An 11792-nucleotide genomic window follows, 5' to 3' on the forward strand; every position below is an offset into this window, starting at 1 on the left:
AGTTGACTACCATTTGTGAGCCAATCTTCAAACTTTTAAAGAAGAATGCATCCAAGAAATGGGACGAAAAGTGTCAGCAGGCTTTTGAAAAGATCAAGTTATGCCTGGCCTCGCCTCCAGTGTTGTCACCAATCACGCAAGGCCAGCCATTGTTGTTGTAACCTGTCTGTTACTGATGCAGCAATGGGATGCATGTTTGCCCAACAAGATCCAGAGTCGAAGCGAGAAAAGGCTATCTATTATCTTAGTAAGAAGATGCTTGAGTATGAGCAGAAGTACACCCTACTCGAGAAAACTTGTCTGGCGCTGGTTTGGGCTACTCAAAGGCTAAGGCATTATCTGTTATCAAATAGGGTCTTGCTCCTTTTACGGATGGATCCCTTGAAGTATTTGTTCGAGAAACCAGCCCTCACTGGGAGAACTGCAAGATGGTTGTTATTGTTGTCTAAGTCTGACATCACTTACGTCACCCAGAAATCAATCAAGGGGCGGGTAGTAGCAGAGCAGCTGGATGAAGTACCCGTAGAGGAAAATGAATATTTGAAAACTGAATTTTCAAATGAAGAGATAATGACCGTAGAAGATGAAATCCCAGGGACGACATGGTCTATGTACTTCGATGGAGCTGTGAATTGCCAAGGTCGAAGTATAGGAGCGGTGTTGGTATCACCTAGAAAGGAGTATACCCCTATATCAATTAAGCTACAATTTGAGTGTACAAATAACATGGCGGAGTATGAGGCGTGTATCGCTGGTCTCGAAGCAGCTTTGGCTTTAAGCATCCAAGACATCGATGTGTTTGGAGACTCAATCTTGATTATTTGTCAAATCAGAGGAAGTTGGAGAACAAGAGAAGATTGACTGGTCCCATATCATGAGTACTTGGGGTCCCTGGTTAGTAAATTCAGAAACATCACATTAACTCATCTGCCTCGAGTGAAGAATCATTTTGCTGACTCGGGGGAGTTCCTTGTCGAGTCCAGGAGTTTTTAAACACTGATGCAGATATAGAGTTCCACATGAGCTGATTTCAGATAATGGATCGCACTTCAAGAAAGAGGTGGCACACTTGTGTGAAGAGTTCAAAATCAAACATCACAAGCCTTCGCCCTATAGCCCCAGACCAATGGAGCTGTCGAGGCGGCCAACAATATTTCCAAGTTATCATTAGCAAAATGACCGAAACTTATAAAGATTGGTCGAACAAGCTTCTGTATGCTCTGTGGGCCTATAGGACGTCGATCAGGACCTTCGCAGGTGCAACTCTGTATTCATTGGTGTATGGAATGGAAGTTGTCCTGCCTGTAGAACTACGAATTCCTTCTTTGAGAGATGATGGAGGCTGACTTGCCAGAATCAGAATGAGCGCGAGCCAGATACCAGGAGCTTCATATGATCGATGTGAAACGGTTGAAAGCTTTATATCATGTCCAAGGATATCAACGTCGTATCGAGAAAGCTTTTAACAAAAAAGTTCGTGTCAGAGACTTGCAGAAAGGAGATCTCGTGTTAAAAACTTTTCGGGCACCGGTCTATGACCCCAGGGGAAAGTTTAAGCCCAATTGGACAGGCCCCTATATTGTGGACGAAGTCCTGCCAGGAAAAGCCCTCAGACTCCTCGATCAAAATGGTGAAAAATTAACAGAGCCAACAAACCTGGACCAACTCAAGAAATATTATGCTTAGAACACCATAAGGTCTTCTTTGGCCGACTAGAGCCTTGTAAAAAAAAAAAAACCTGAAAAACCAATACAACAATCCTTTGCAAGCCTTTTTGAGCCTTAACAAAATCAAAAGTCTTCCAAAACCTTAAAGAAGGGGCATTTTTGCCCTGAACTACGCTCGACCTAATCCCTATTCTTCCAGGGTACGTAGGCAGCCTGGTTCATCCAGGTTCGGTCGCTCTTTCAAAGCAAAAATCAGTCACCTTCAAACCTTGATAGAACTACGCTGACCTGATCCTCATCACATGGGGGTACGTAGGCAGGCTGGCCAATCCAGGTTTGGTCGAAATCTTCAAAACCAAAACCAAATCCTTTCCTTTTGATCCCCAACCCACCTAGAAAGTCCTTCTGGTGTGCAAGCAGAGGTTCAAAGTCAAAAGAGAAAAAAAAAAGATGGAGTCTGAAGACCCGCTAAGCTGAAAACCCGAGAGGGCGGCTTAGGCAAAAATTATGGTCATTTACCTGCTGAGTTGGCAACCAAAAAGTTGACTTAAGCAAAAGTCAAGGTCGTTCACCCGCTAGGCAAAAATTAGGGTGAATACGCATGTGAAACTGCACAAGAGATGTATCTAAAGAGTAATCACTCAAGATAAAGAAGTAAACACACTAACATGCACTTAACTACGTAGAAGATAATGCAAAGCAGTAAACAACCAAAGCAATAGAATAAACACACTAGCATCTGAGCCTATGCAAGAGATAATGCTAAGAAAATAGTAACCAATCACATGCTAGAAAAGTAAGCAAGCTGAAAGTAAACAAATAAGAAACCAAAGACAAACACACAACAAGCTGAAAGATGCAAGGAAAGAAAGAAATTGGGAAGTCAACGGTATGTGAGGACCAGAAATGCCAGAGAAACGAAAAAAAGATATGATAGGCTCAGGGGGCGATTCTAAAAGAATCAAGCCCAACGATTCTGATCCCCTGAAAATGGGACAAATCTCAATCTCGCGATCGTCATAGCCTATCGTTGGGCTCAGTGAGGACAACCCCTGTGAAGAGGCCGCGCTACGTCAATGCCCATGGGCTCATGAGTACAATCCCTCTGAAGGAGCCACGCTACGTCATCGCCCGTCCCAAAACTCGATAAAACGTCGGAAAACTGATGAAAACCGGAAAACCACGATCAAAATCGGAAATGAAATGAAAAGAGGGCTACGAGTGACCTGGCAATCACCATCCTCACCCATTTTTTCTTTGTACTTTTTAGTTTTTTTGCGTTGTTTAGTTTATCCCTTTTGGTGGAAAGGGGGTTTTGGCTCAGGAGGTTTCCGTCCATAGTCTCCATAACCCGACGAGGTGTTCCCAAAATCGAGGGAATCCCGAAACTCGAATAGGATCCCGAGGAACGTGAGAAGAATAATCCTGAAGGAAGATAAGAAAGGAAGAAACCCCTTAACCCTGCGAAAGTCCTATGATAGGAAGGAATACAAAGAGGGGCAAGCGTTTGGCTCAAGAAACATTCGGTCATCACCTAAACCCCGGAGGAAGTTCCCAAAAATCGTTGAAAAGATCATACGATGGTAACGATCCCGAATAATGAAAATCCCGCAGACATGGAGAAGCTCTAGAAATCAAAACCCTAAGAGGAGAGGAGGAGAAAGAAAAAGGAGGGGCTCTGAGTAGCCTCATCATAGCCCAAACTTCAAACTTGAAATATGCTAGGCAACTTTCTCAACAGACACTAAACAAGACTAGAGATACTATTGGGAAATATGAAAATAAGCTTCCACACTTTGATTTTGTAACTAAGCCTGAGAATGGTCATGAGAATAAATTGAACATAGTCCCAGTACTCATCTGAACCTGAACATAGAAGGCCAAAGGTTAGGGTGAAAATGTCATTAAAATACAACCCAATCTTATCCCGGATGCAAGCAACAAGAATTATGGATTGAAGGAAAAGGCAAATTACAGGACAATCCACATCTGCCCATCTCCTGGATCAATACATCAGTAGCCCAAAGAGAAAGAAAAGAAAACATAGCCAGAACAAATGTGGAAATCATCATGAGCACTTCAGACCAATGAAGGAAAGAAAGTGAGGCTGAGGCATCTCATGGACAAGTCGTTCAATTTGTTAGAAAGTAGCACAAACCACGAAAAGGACTGACAACAATGGTAAAAATATACCTTGGACAATTGCTTAAACAATAATGGCAAGACAAATTTGTTCTAATGTCAACACACAGTAATGCCAATATCAATAGTTTTCAACAATAGTATTGAAGAATTGTGATTAAAGGTTTGATTTGACTTTTGAAATTTCATGGAATTCATTAAAACCTAATGAAAAGGGAAAGTTCAAACCACAAACACAGCAACAAACTCAAAGAAAATAGGTAATGTTGCAATCCCAAATCAATTGATTGAAGAGAAGGGGAAAAAGAGGAATTACCCAAATCACTGGACAATGGATCTAACCAAGGTTGGAGCTGCTTGATCGGTGATGGTGATGACGACAATGGTGAAAGATGATGACCGAGGATGATGCTGGAAATCTCACTCTCTTCCTTGAGATCCAGCCACTAAGGCCTTCAAATGAATGGCCTTCAAATACAACTCAAACCCTACTTCACAAACCCCGTTTGGACATGAGACCAAAAGAGAGGGAGATGGCTGATGATAGGGTCTACAAATTGGAGATTGAGATAGCATATGGTGAGATGGAGAAGAGATGGTGGTTGTGAAGAAATTTGGGTTGGATTTATGGAGTAAAGGCGTGGTAGTGGTGGTGGTGGAAGGTAAACATGGTGGTAGAAGTGTGGTGGAGATGGGTCTGATTTAATGAAGGAGGGGTCTGTTGTGTCTGGGGAGGTGGAGATTGGAGAGGGAGAAGGTGGTGGATGGTGGTGGCTAAGATGGGGAAGAGATGGTGGATGGTAGCTGCTAGGAAGGTGTGGCCATGGAGGGGGAAATGGTAGCTGGCCACACCAACCTCATCTCCATCTCTCTCTCTCTCCAGACAAAAATGAAGAAGAGGCCCCCCTTTCAACCCTAGCCGATCTCTCCTTTTTTATAAGTGAGGGGGTATGTGCTAATGTTAGCACATCCCAACTTTGATAACCACACCACCCATTTCATCCTTTCCCTTTTGGTTAGATATGCATGGTAATTGGTATGACCACACCCATGATTTGATGAACCACCCTCCTTTTACATGGGAAAGGATATATTTTGCCCCTCCTATTCCATGGGCAGCCCCTATGGTGCATTTATGATTACTCTTTTTACTCTATGGGGGTAAGTGATCTGGGTGATAACAAAGGGAGTGAATATTTTCTTCAGTTTCTTTCCTTACAAGCAATGGTATTGGCACGAACCTAATTTTGATAATGGCACCAATTTAGCTTGTCTTTTCCTCATTCTTTCGCCCTTTTTATCTGTAATTTCGCAGAGATGCTCTTGCGAATGGTAACAATTATTTGGATAGCATTTTGAGCAAAAACAGACAAGACGGGTAGCGAAAATATCAAAATAGGGTTATAATCAAACATTTGGATTTTAGGGGATGCAAATAAAGGAGTGCCAGTACCAAAAACTCATGGGTATTTTGTAATTTTTCTGCTCTTTCATAAAAATGAGGGAAAACTGGGGCGACTTACAAAGGGGCTTAAATGGGAGTTTAGGGATATTCGGGCTCCAAAAGACTTAAAAAATAATGGGCAGTTTTCGAGTTTTTCGGGTTCTTTTGCACTCAAGACTTGGTTTTCAGAAATTTCAAGATCGGTTTCAGGAACTTGAAACATGACTTTGAGAAATTTTAAATTGGATTTCGAGAACTTTATTCGATTTCTGAGATTTATTCAATTTCAAGGGTTCAGTCAAAATGGGGTGTCTACAGTGACTCTCTGGATCTGGAAGTAGAGCAACTAGTCCGGGAGCGTTTGGGTCCGGAAGAGGAAATCAAAGGCAGAGGAAAAATGGTGCAAGACAGTTCAGGGTTACCTGAGGATCGAGGGTACCTTTCGGAAGAGTTCGATGACATGTTATCAATCGGGGACGTTTTTGGGATTGGATATGATGATGATTTGGGGGCCACGAAGGAAATGTTTGTGGCTATGGCTACAAGGGATTTGGAAGAGAAAAAGGAGAAAGAGGCTGCAAAGAAGATCGGGGAGGGGGACCCAGGTAAGTAATGGGCTCTCTACATGGATCTGTATAGGTGTTCTTAGGTTCTTTAGGTTAGGTTTCAGTTTTTGTGTCCCTCTTTAGCTGGTTCTATGGGTTAGTAATCTTTACTAAGTTTTGGGGGTTCGAAGGCTCTGAGGTAATAGGAGAAACTTTGGTGTCGGGGAGACTACCTTGGGTGCTAGAGCACTGGTGGATAGCATTCCCTTGGGTCAGGTTGTGAGGATTGCAATGGAGGTAGGCTATTGTTGGATATTGAATGGAGTTGTTATTGGGATACGATATTTTAGTCACAAAGGTGGATTGGTAGGAGAAGAGGTTTCTTTTCGGAATTATCATTCGCGGGTTTTTTTAAAAATTGTATCCAGGTTCAATGAGGAAATTTTAATATGAAGACTGTAGTAATAGTAGTAGTAGCTGTCCCATAAATTATCTGCATCCAGATGGGCTATGTTTCGACCAATTATGGCTTGAGAGACCATGGTCTACTCTACTATTTAAATTGTTGGGAGGAGGGGTTATCTAGGAAGCATGGGTACTCTCCCGGGGCTCCCATACCCATACCCGACACGTATTGGGTGCGGGTACGCCCTGGGTACATACCCATATTTAGAAAGAAAAAAAAACAATTTTGGTTGTTGGGTGCGTGTCGGGTGCGTTTAGGATGCGCACCCACGCATACCCGACACATCCCGCTTCTCTCATCTGGTGTAAATTCTTCCTGCTTCTTCTCTCTCCTCTCCTGTACTTAGTATTTACCTTGTAAACCACTTAAGTAAATGTCTTTACTATTTTATTGTCCATTTACTTCATATTTACATGTAAATAACGGAATACCTCCCATTTGGATTTATTAAAAATAGTTTTAATACCGAAATCTAAAAGGAAAAAGTCAACTCTCTTGTTCTAATACAAAATTCGAAGAAAAAGGGTCGGGTCAAAATTTCAACTTCCGTAACTTCCAAACGGTGGGGTATTTTTTCAAATTTTAAAAATTCATAAAATCTATCTTGTCCAAACATTATTAAATCTCAAAAGTCCAGTATAAATATCTCATAATTTGGTCTCTAAAAATTATTCATCTTGTCAGGCACTGGTCAATACACTGGTCAACATTGGCGACAGACTTTTTTTCTAATGAATGATGTATTGATGCCTCATGTTATGAAATATGGAATTTAATCACTTATGAAATGAAGAGTAATATTAGAATTTTCCATTTTGGTGATGTTATTGTTATTTGATTGCAGTCCAATTATTATTTTTAATTTTTATAAATATATAATAAAATATTAAAATATATTATTATATTCGGCGTACCCGAAGGTACCCGCACCCGGTTTTTTTGGAAAATCACGTACCCACGTACCTGTGTCGTGTCGTACCCGCACCCCGTACCCATGCTTCATAGGTGGTTATAAAAGAAGTGTTGAAAATTGAAATCTTTGTGTCTTTTTAGTGACAGTGTTAATAGGAAAAGTTTGGGGATTAGTTTGTAAAGAAGGATTGGTGGAGCAGCATGGTAATATGAAGCTCTCTTGGGTCGGTTCAAGCATATGTCTCACCACTGGCATGATGAAGGAAGACATGTCCCAGTTATTTTGTTTTATTTTTGCTTTAAAGTTTCCTGGTCCAGGGTATGCCCTGGCCAGCTTCTCTGATACTTTGAAAATATGTCAACTTTCAAAAAAAAAAAAAAAAAAACCTTACCAGTCATGCTACCTTCGGGCGGAAAATCCTCCTAAATCTCATCTCCTACCAATGGTCATGTGAAACATTCTTTAATCATTTATGTATGGTTTTGTTGTTGTGTGCTCGTCAGAAGCTTAGAAGCTTAGCAAAACTCATATTTATAAAATCTTCTAATATATGAAGCATTTTTTACTACCTTTCTAATAAAAATGTAGCCGGACAGTTTGACAAAATATCTTTGACAAGAGTAACTCAACCAGCTCCTTGATGGCTGTTAACTGGAAGGACTGTACAAATTGAATGTCTAAATGTGTGTTTAAAGTTGTTCTATAATCCTTTTTTTTTCTGTTAACGGCTCAATTATTTTGAGTGCCTCTGTAATTTTATAATGCACATATAAATAACCCTCAAAAGTAAGTAAAGATGTCCGAAATGGCCCTTCAGTTCATGAATTTCTCCACTTATAGCGGAAGTAGTCAAGAAAATATGTGGCTCAAACGGAATGATCTGTCAAGATTTTGTTCGTTTCCATGTGTTAAATTTCCTCGAATGTAACAATTCAAGTTCTCATGCAGATTGCACGGAACATCACCACCAATGAGTTAGCAAATGCCGCTCGTTATACATATCTTCGGGATCCGGAGGGGCGGTTCCGCAACCCTTATAATCATGGGTTCCGAAAGAACTGTACAGACTTCCTTATACGTGGGTACAGTGAAGATGATGAAATTACTTGGCCATCATTACAGCAGGCCACACATTAGAAATGTACATCACTATGGTTCTATTCAAAGCAACTGGTATGGCTTCTATCCTTTGAGACCACGGTTCTGAAAGGGTGGTCATGGTAGCTCACATTGTCCAGAATGTACTGTAGAGTTCTCTGGATTGGCTTTTTGCCAGTCAAACCCCCTATTTCACTGTACCTCGATTGAGAGAGAGTTGTATAGTTTGAAATGTCTTTACTGCTTCCATTTCTGAACTGCTTCAAAGAATTCCCTGTAAGAATGATTCCGTGTGCATTTACTTATTTTTTATTCTGCTGGATAATCCCAACTGTCTTCCTAGAAATCCTTTCGAAAAAATAACAAATCCATTCGTAATTTGCTAGTGTATCATCTGTATTATGTAATATGATTCTTATTTTTATGAATAAAAATCCTTTTATGTATCTCCTGCATGGGCAGTTTATATTTTTTGGAGGGGATCACATCCTATGCATATCCTGGATGCCCATCAATTCCTCGACGCCTGATCTTCCAGGCTCCTGAGCTTAAAAATGTAAGATGGAAGCAATCAGATCAGGTGGAGAACTGGCGTGTTGTTAACTTTTAAAAGATTCCGGTGGCTGGTAGAATCTGTTTTCGGATCCTCTATCACGGAAAATACGAGAGTCGGGCTTGCCCAAGGATGGTACAATATTTGCGGTTCACAATAAGAATAAGAGGAGCCCAAATCAGGAAGGATTTTGCACCCGTAGCCAAGATGATCACCGTCCGTTGTGTAATTGCGATTGCAGTATCACGACATTGGGATCTGTTTCAGATGGACTCAAAAAATGCCTTCTTCACGGTGATTTGCATGGCCAATGGCAGTCACAGGAAGTAAAAAATGGTGACAAGAAACGGTAGCTTCTGGAATTACTTCAATAAAACTAGGGCTTGTTTCGCTATAAACCCAACTAATCAATTAGTCATTCTGATCAACACATATAAAACAAAGTAATCATTCTACATAAGCATTCAAATTTCTTCGTGGCCAGATGAAAAGCGACCTTCAATCCTCTTGGACAGATGAAAAGTGAATTAGTTTTGAGTGTGTAAAAATAGCATTGAACTGTATGGAGGAAGAACTAGCTTTGTCAAATGCCACTGGACAAGTCTGATTCTTGACTGGCTTGAGAATAGCTTCAATGTCTCGCAAATTTTCCTTATCTTTCCCAAGGTTGCAAGTTCTGCTGCCATGTTTTCAAACACCTCAGAAATATGAAAAAAATTGTTACCACGAAAAAATTTGACACAGAACTACTTAAATGGATCCTAATTTGCAGACTTGAAATATAAAAAAATTGAAGTTCTATGCAGTTATTCCAGTTTTACAGTAATAGTCTTGTGATAACGAACCTAGAAACTGAAATATCATATTGAAAATCCACACTTGGCCAAAACTTTGGGGAGGTAGTAAGTACCTCTGTCACCTCCGCCCTCCATCTCTGCAAATTCTCCGTTGCATTGCCGAGAACACTCTTTCAATTAGAATTTGGAAAGGTTCTGCATAATAGTAATTCTACTTATCTTCTAATGGATCTTTAGCTCAAACAGTAGAGCACTTGGGAAAACTGGCATAAACTATATTTCTCAAGGGTATGGTGGTTCAAGTCCACATGATTGCAAATTTTGGAGCAGTTCAAATCATGACCGAATTTCTGAAGTATCTAGTGAATAGGCTGTAGACTATTCAAGCAGGGTCAGCGAAATGAATCAATGAATTAGTAATCAAGTGTGTGTTGACTTTTTATTCAAAAGTCTTTTTGTAATTCAATCTTACAAAGGGGTGCTTTTAGTCTTTTACATTGGTTTGCTTTTTGCTTTAGGGCTTCTCACTCAAAGTTAGAGCTTCCCTCCAAAAGGACTAAAGCCATGAGAAAACTTTAGTCCTAGATGGGAAGTGTGAGAGGGTGAGAGTGGCCATATATATACTTTCACTCTCTTAGTCTTGTGAATGAGAAAGAGGTCATGAGAATCCTACGCGCACGGATCACCCACTTGGGTCCGGTGGGCTTTTGGTATTACCACACACGCGCGCCGCCCGGCGCGGCTCGGCCGGCCGCGCGCGTGGGCCCAAAGCCTTTTTCTTTTCTTTTATTTCTTTTCTTTTTCTTTAATCATTATTTAATACTTTTTACCGTTTGAGATTCCTTAAATCTTGGTTTTGTGACCGTTTGGGAAACGTCTCTCACGCACTAAAAGAGTGCGACGTTTCATCCCAACGTGTCTCTTATTTTTCTATAAAAACGGTTTTACAGAGATAGAAAGACATAGAACGATTTCTTCTTCTGCTATCTTCTCTCTGGTTTTCCTTCTGGTTTTCCCCAATCTTTCTGATCAAGGCTTTTAGCACATATAAGCAAGTTGTTAGGCATCCGGGCTGCGTGAGTGCACACCCCTGGAGCGAGAGTTGTTGTATCCTGGAGGCATACGCCATCACGCCCATCTGCACCGTTGATTCGTCATAGTGGGGGCGAGATTTGCCTTAAGGACAGCGAAGATTCTTCGTGCCTCAACTCGATAAGTGATCTAACGATTTGTTCTTCCTTTACAGTTTATTATTGCAGAAAATTGTTACTGTTGAAATCTGCTTTTGGAGTTACCAGATTAATTTCGTATAAGGTATTATCTCATCATAAATTACAGATTTGCACATCAATTTTTATAACAATCTTAAGGCAAATCTTTACGATCTGTGATCTGTAATTTGGGATTCCGATTATTGGAAATTAATCATCATGACTTCCCAAACCGAAAGACCAGAAAAATTTGATGGATCGGATTTCGGTAGATGGCAAGAAAAGATGCGATTCTTTCTGACCTTTCTGAACCTAGATTATATCTTGAATGCTCCTGAACCATCACCTGATGAGGAAGAACCTGCAAGAACCCATCTCTCTGAGAAAAGGAAAAGAGACAATTATCTCTGTAAAGGCCATATACTGAGTTGTCTCAGTAATCAGTTGTTCGATGTATTTTTCAGAATTGAGTCTGCCAAAGAGTTGTGGGAAACTCTAGAGCAGAAATACCTGGTTGAAGCCGCGGGTTCTAAGAAACATCTTATTGGAAAATATTTCCGATATCAGATGATAGATGGAAAATCTATTATGGATCAAGTAAATGAGATCCAGTTGATTGTTTCTGATATTCTTTCTAGAGGTATTAAAATAGAAGAACAGCTCCAAATTGGTGCAATCATTGAAAAATTACCACCTTCATGGGAGAAATTCCAAGACACCCTTCTGCATGACAGAAACGATTTTTCTCTTCAAGATCTATTTGTATATCTTCGAACTGAAGAGGAAAACTGTTTCAGAAAACAGAAATCAAAGGCCTATGAGTTTAACTCTAAGGCAAATCTCACTGAATCTTCATCTGGAAAGAAAATCTATTCTAAACCTGGGTCTGGATCTGGAAAAGGAAATTTCAAGAAAAATAATAAGGACTTCAAGAAAAAGAAAGGTAACTGCTTTGT

General features: G+C 40.4%; 1 protein-coding gene across 2 annotated transcripts in view; it reads left to right on the forward strand.

Annotated features, from left to right (window-relative positions):
• The window catches only part of LOC143851549 (putative protein S-acyltransferase 23), a 65906-nt gene extending 57185 nt beyond the window's left edge, over positions 1-8721 (forward strand). For both annotated transcript variants that reach the window (XM_077361013.1, XM_077361012.1), the window contains one exon: positions 8126-8721. In XM_077361013.1, the coding sequence (XP_077217128.1) occupies positions 8126-8314 (189 nt within the window). In that variant the 3' untranslated portion in view covers positions 8315-8721. The remainder of the gene's footprint in view (positions 1-8125) is intronic.
• Positions 8722-11792: the final 3071 nt, after the last annotated feature.

This window comes from Tasmannia lanceolata, unplaced genomic scaffold, assembly GCF_043159265.1.
Source record: "Tasmannia lanceolata isolate RefF3 unplaced genomic scaffold, GAP_Taslan_0.1 ptg000018l, whole genome shotgun sequence".
Classification (NCBI taxonomy): Eukaryota; Viridiplantae; Streptophyta; class Magnoliopsida; order Canellales; family Winteraceae; genus Tasmannia; species Tasmannia lanceolata.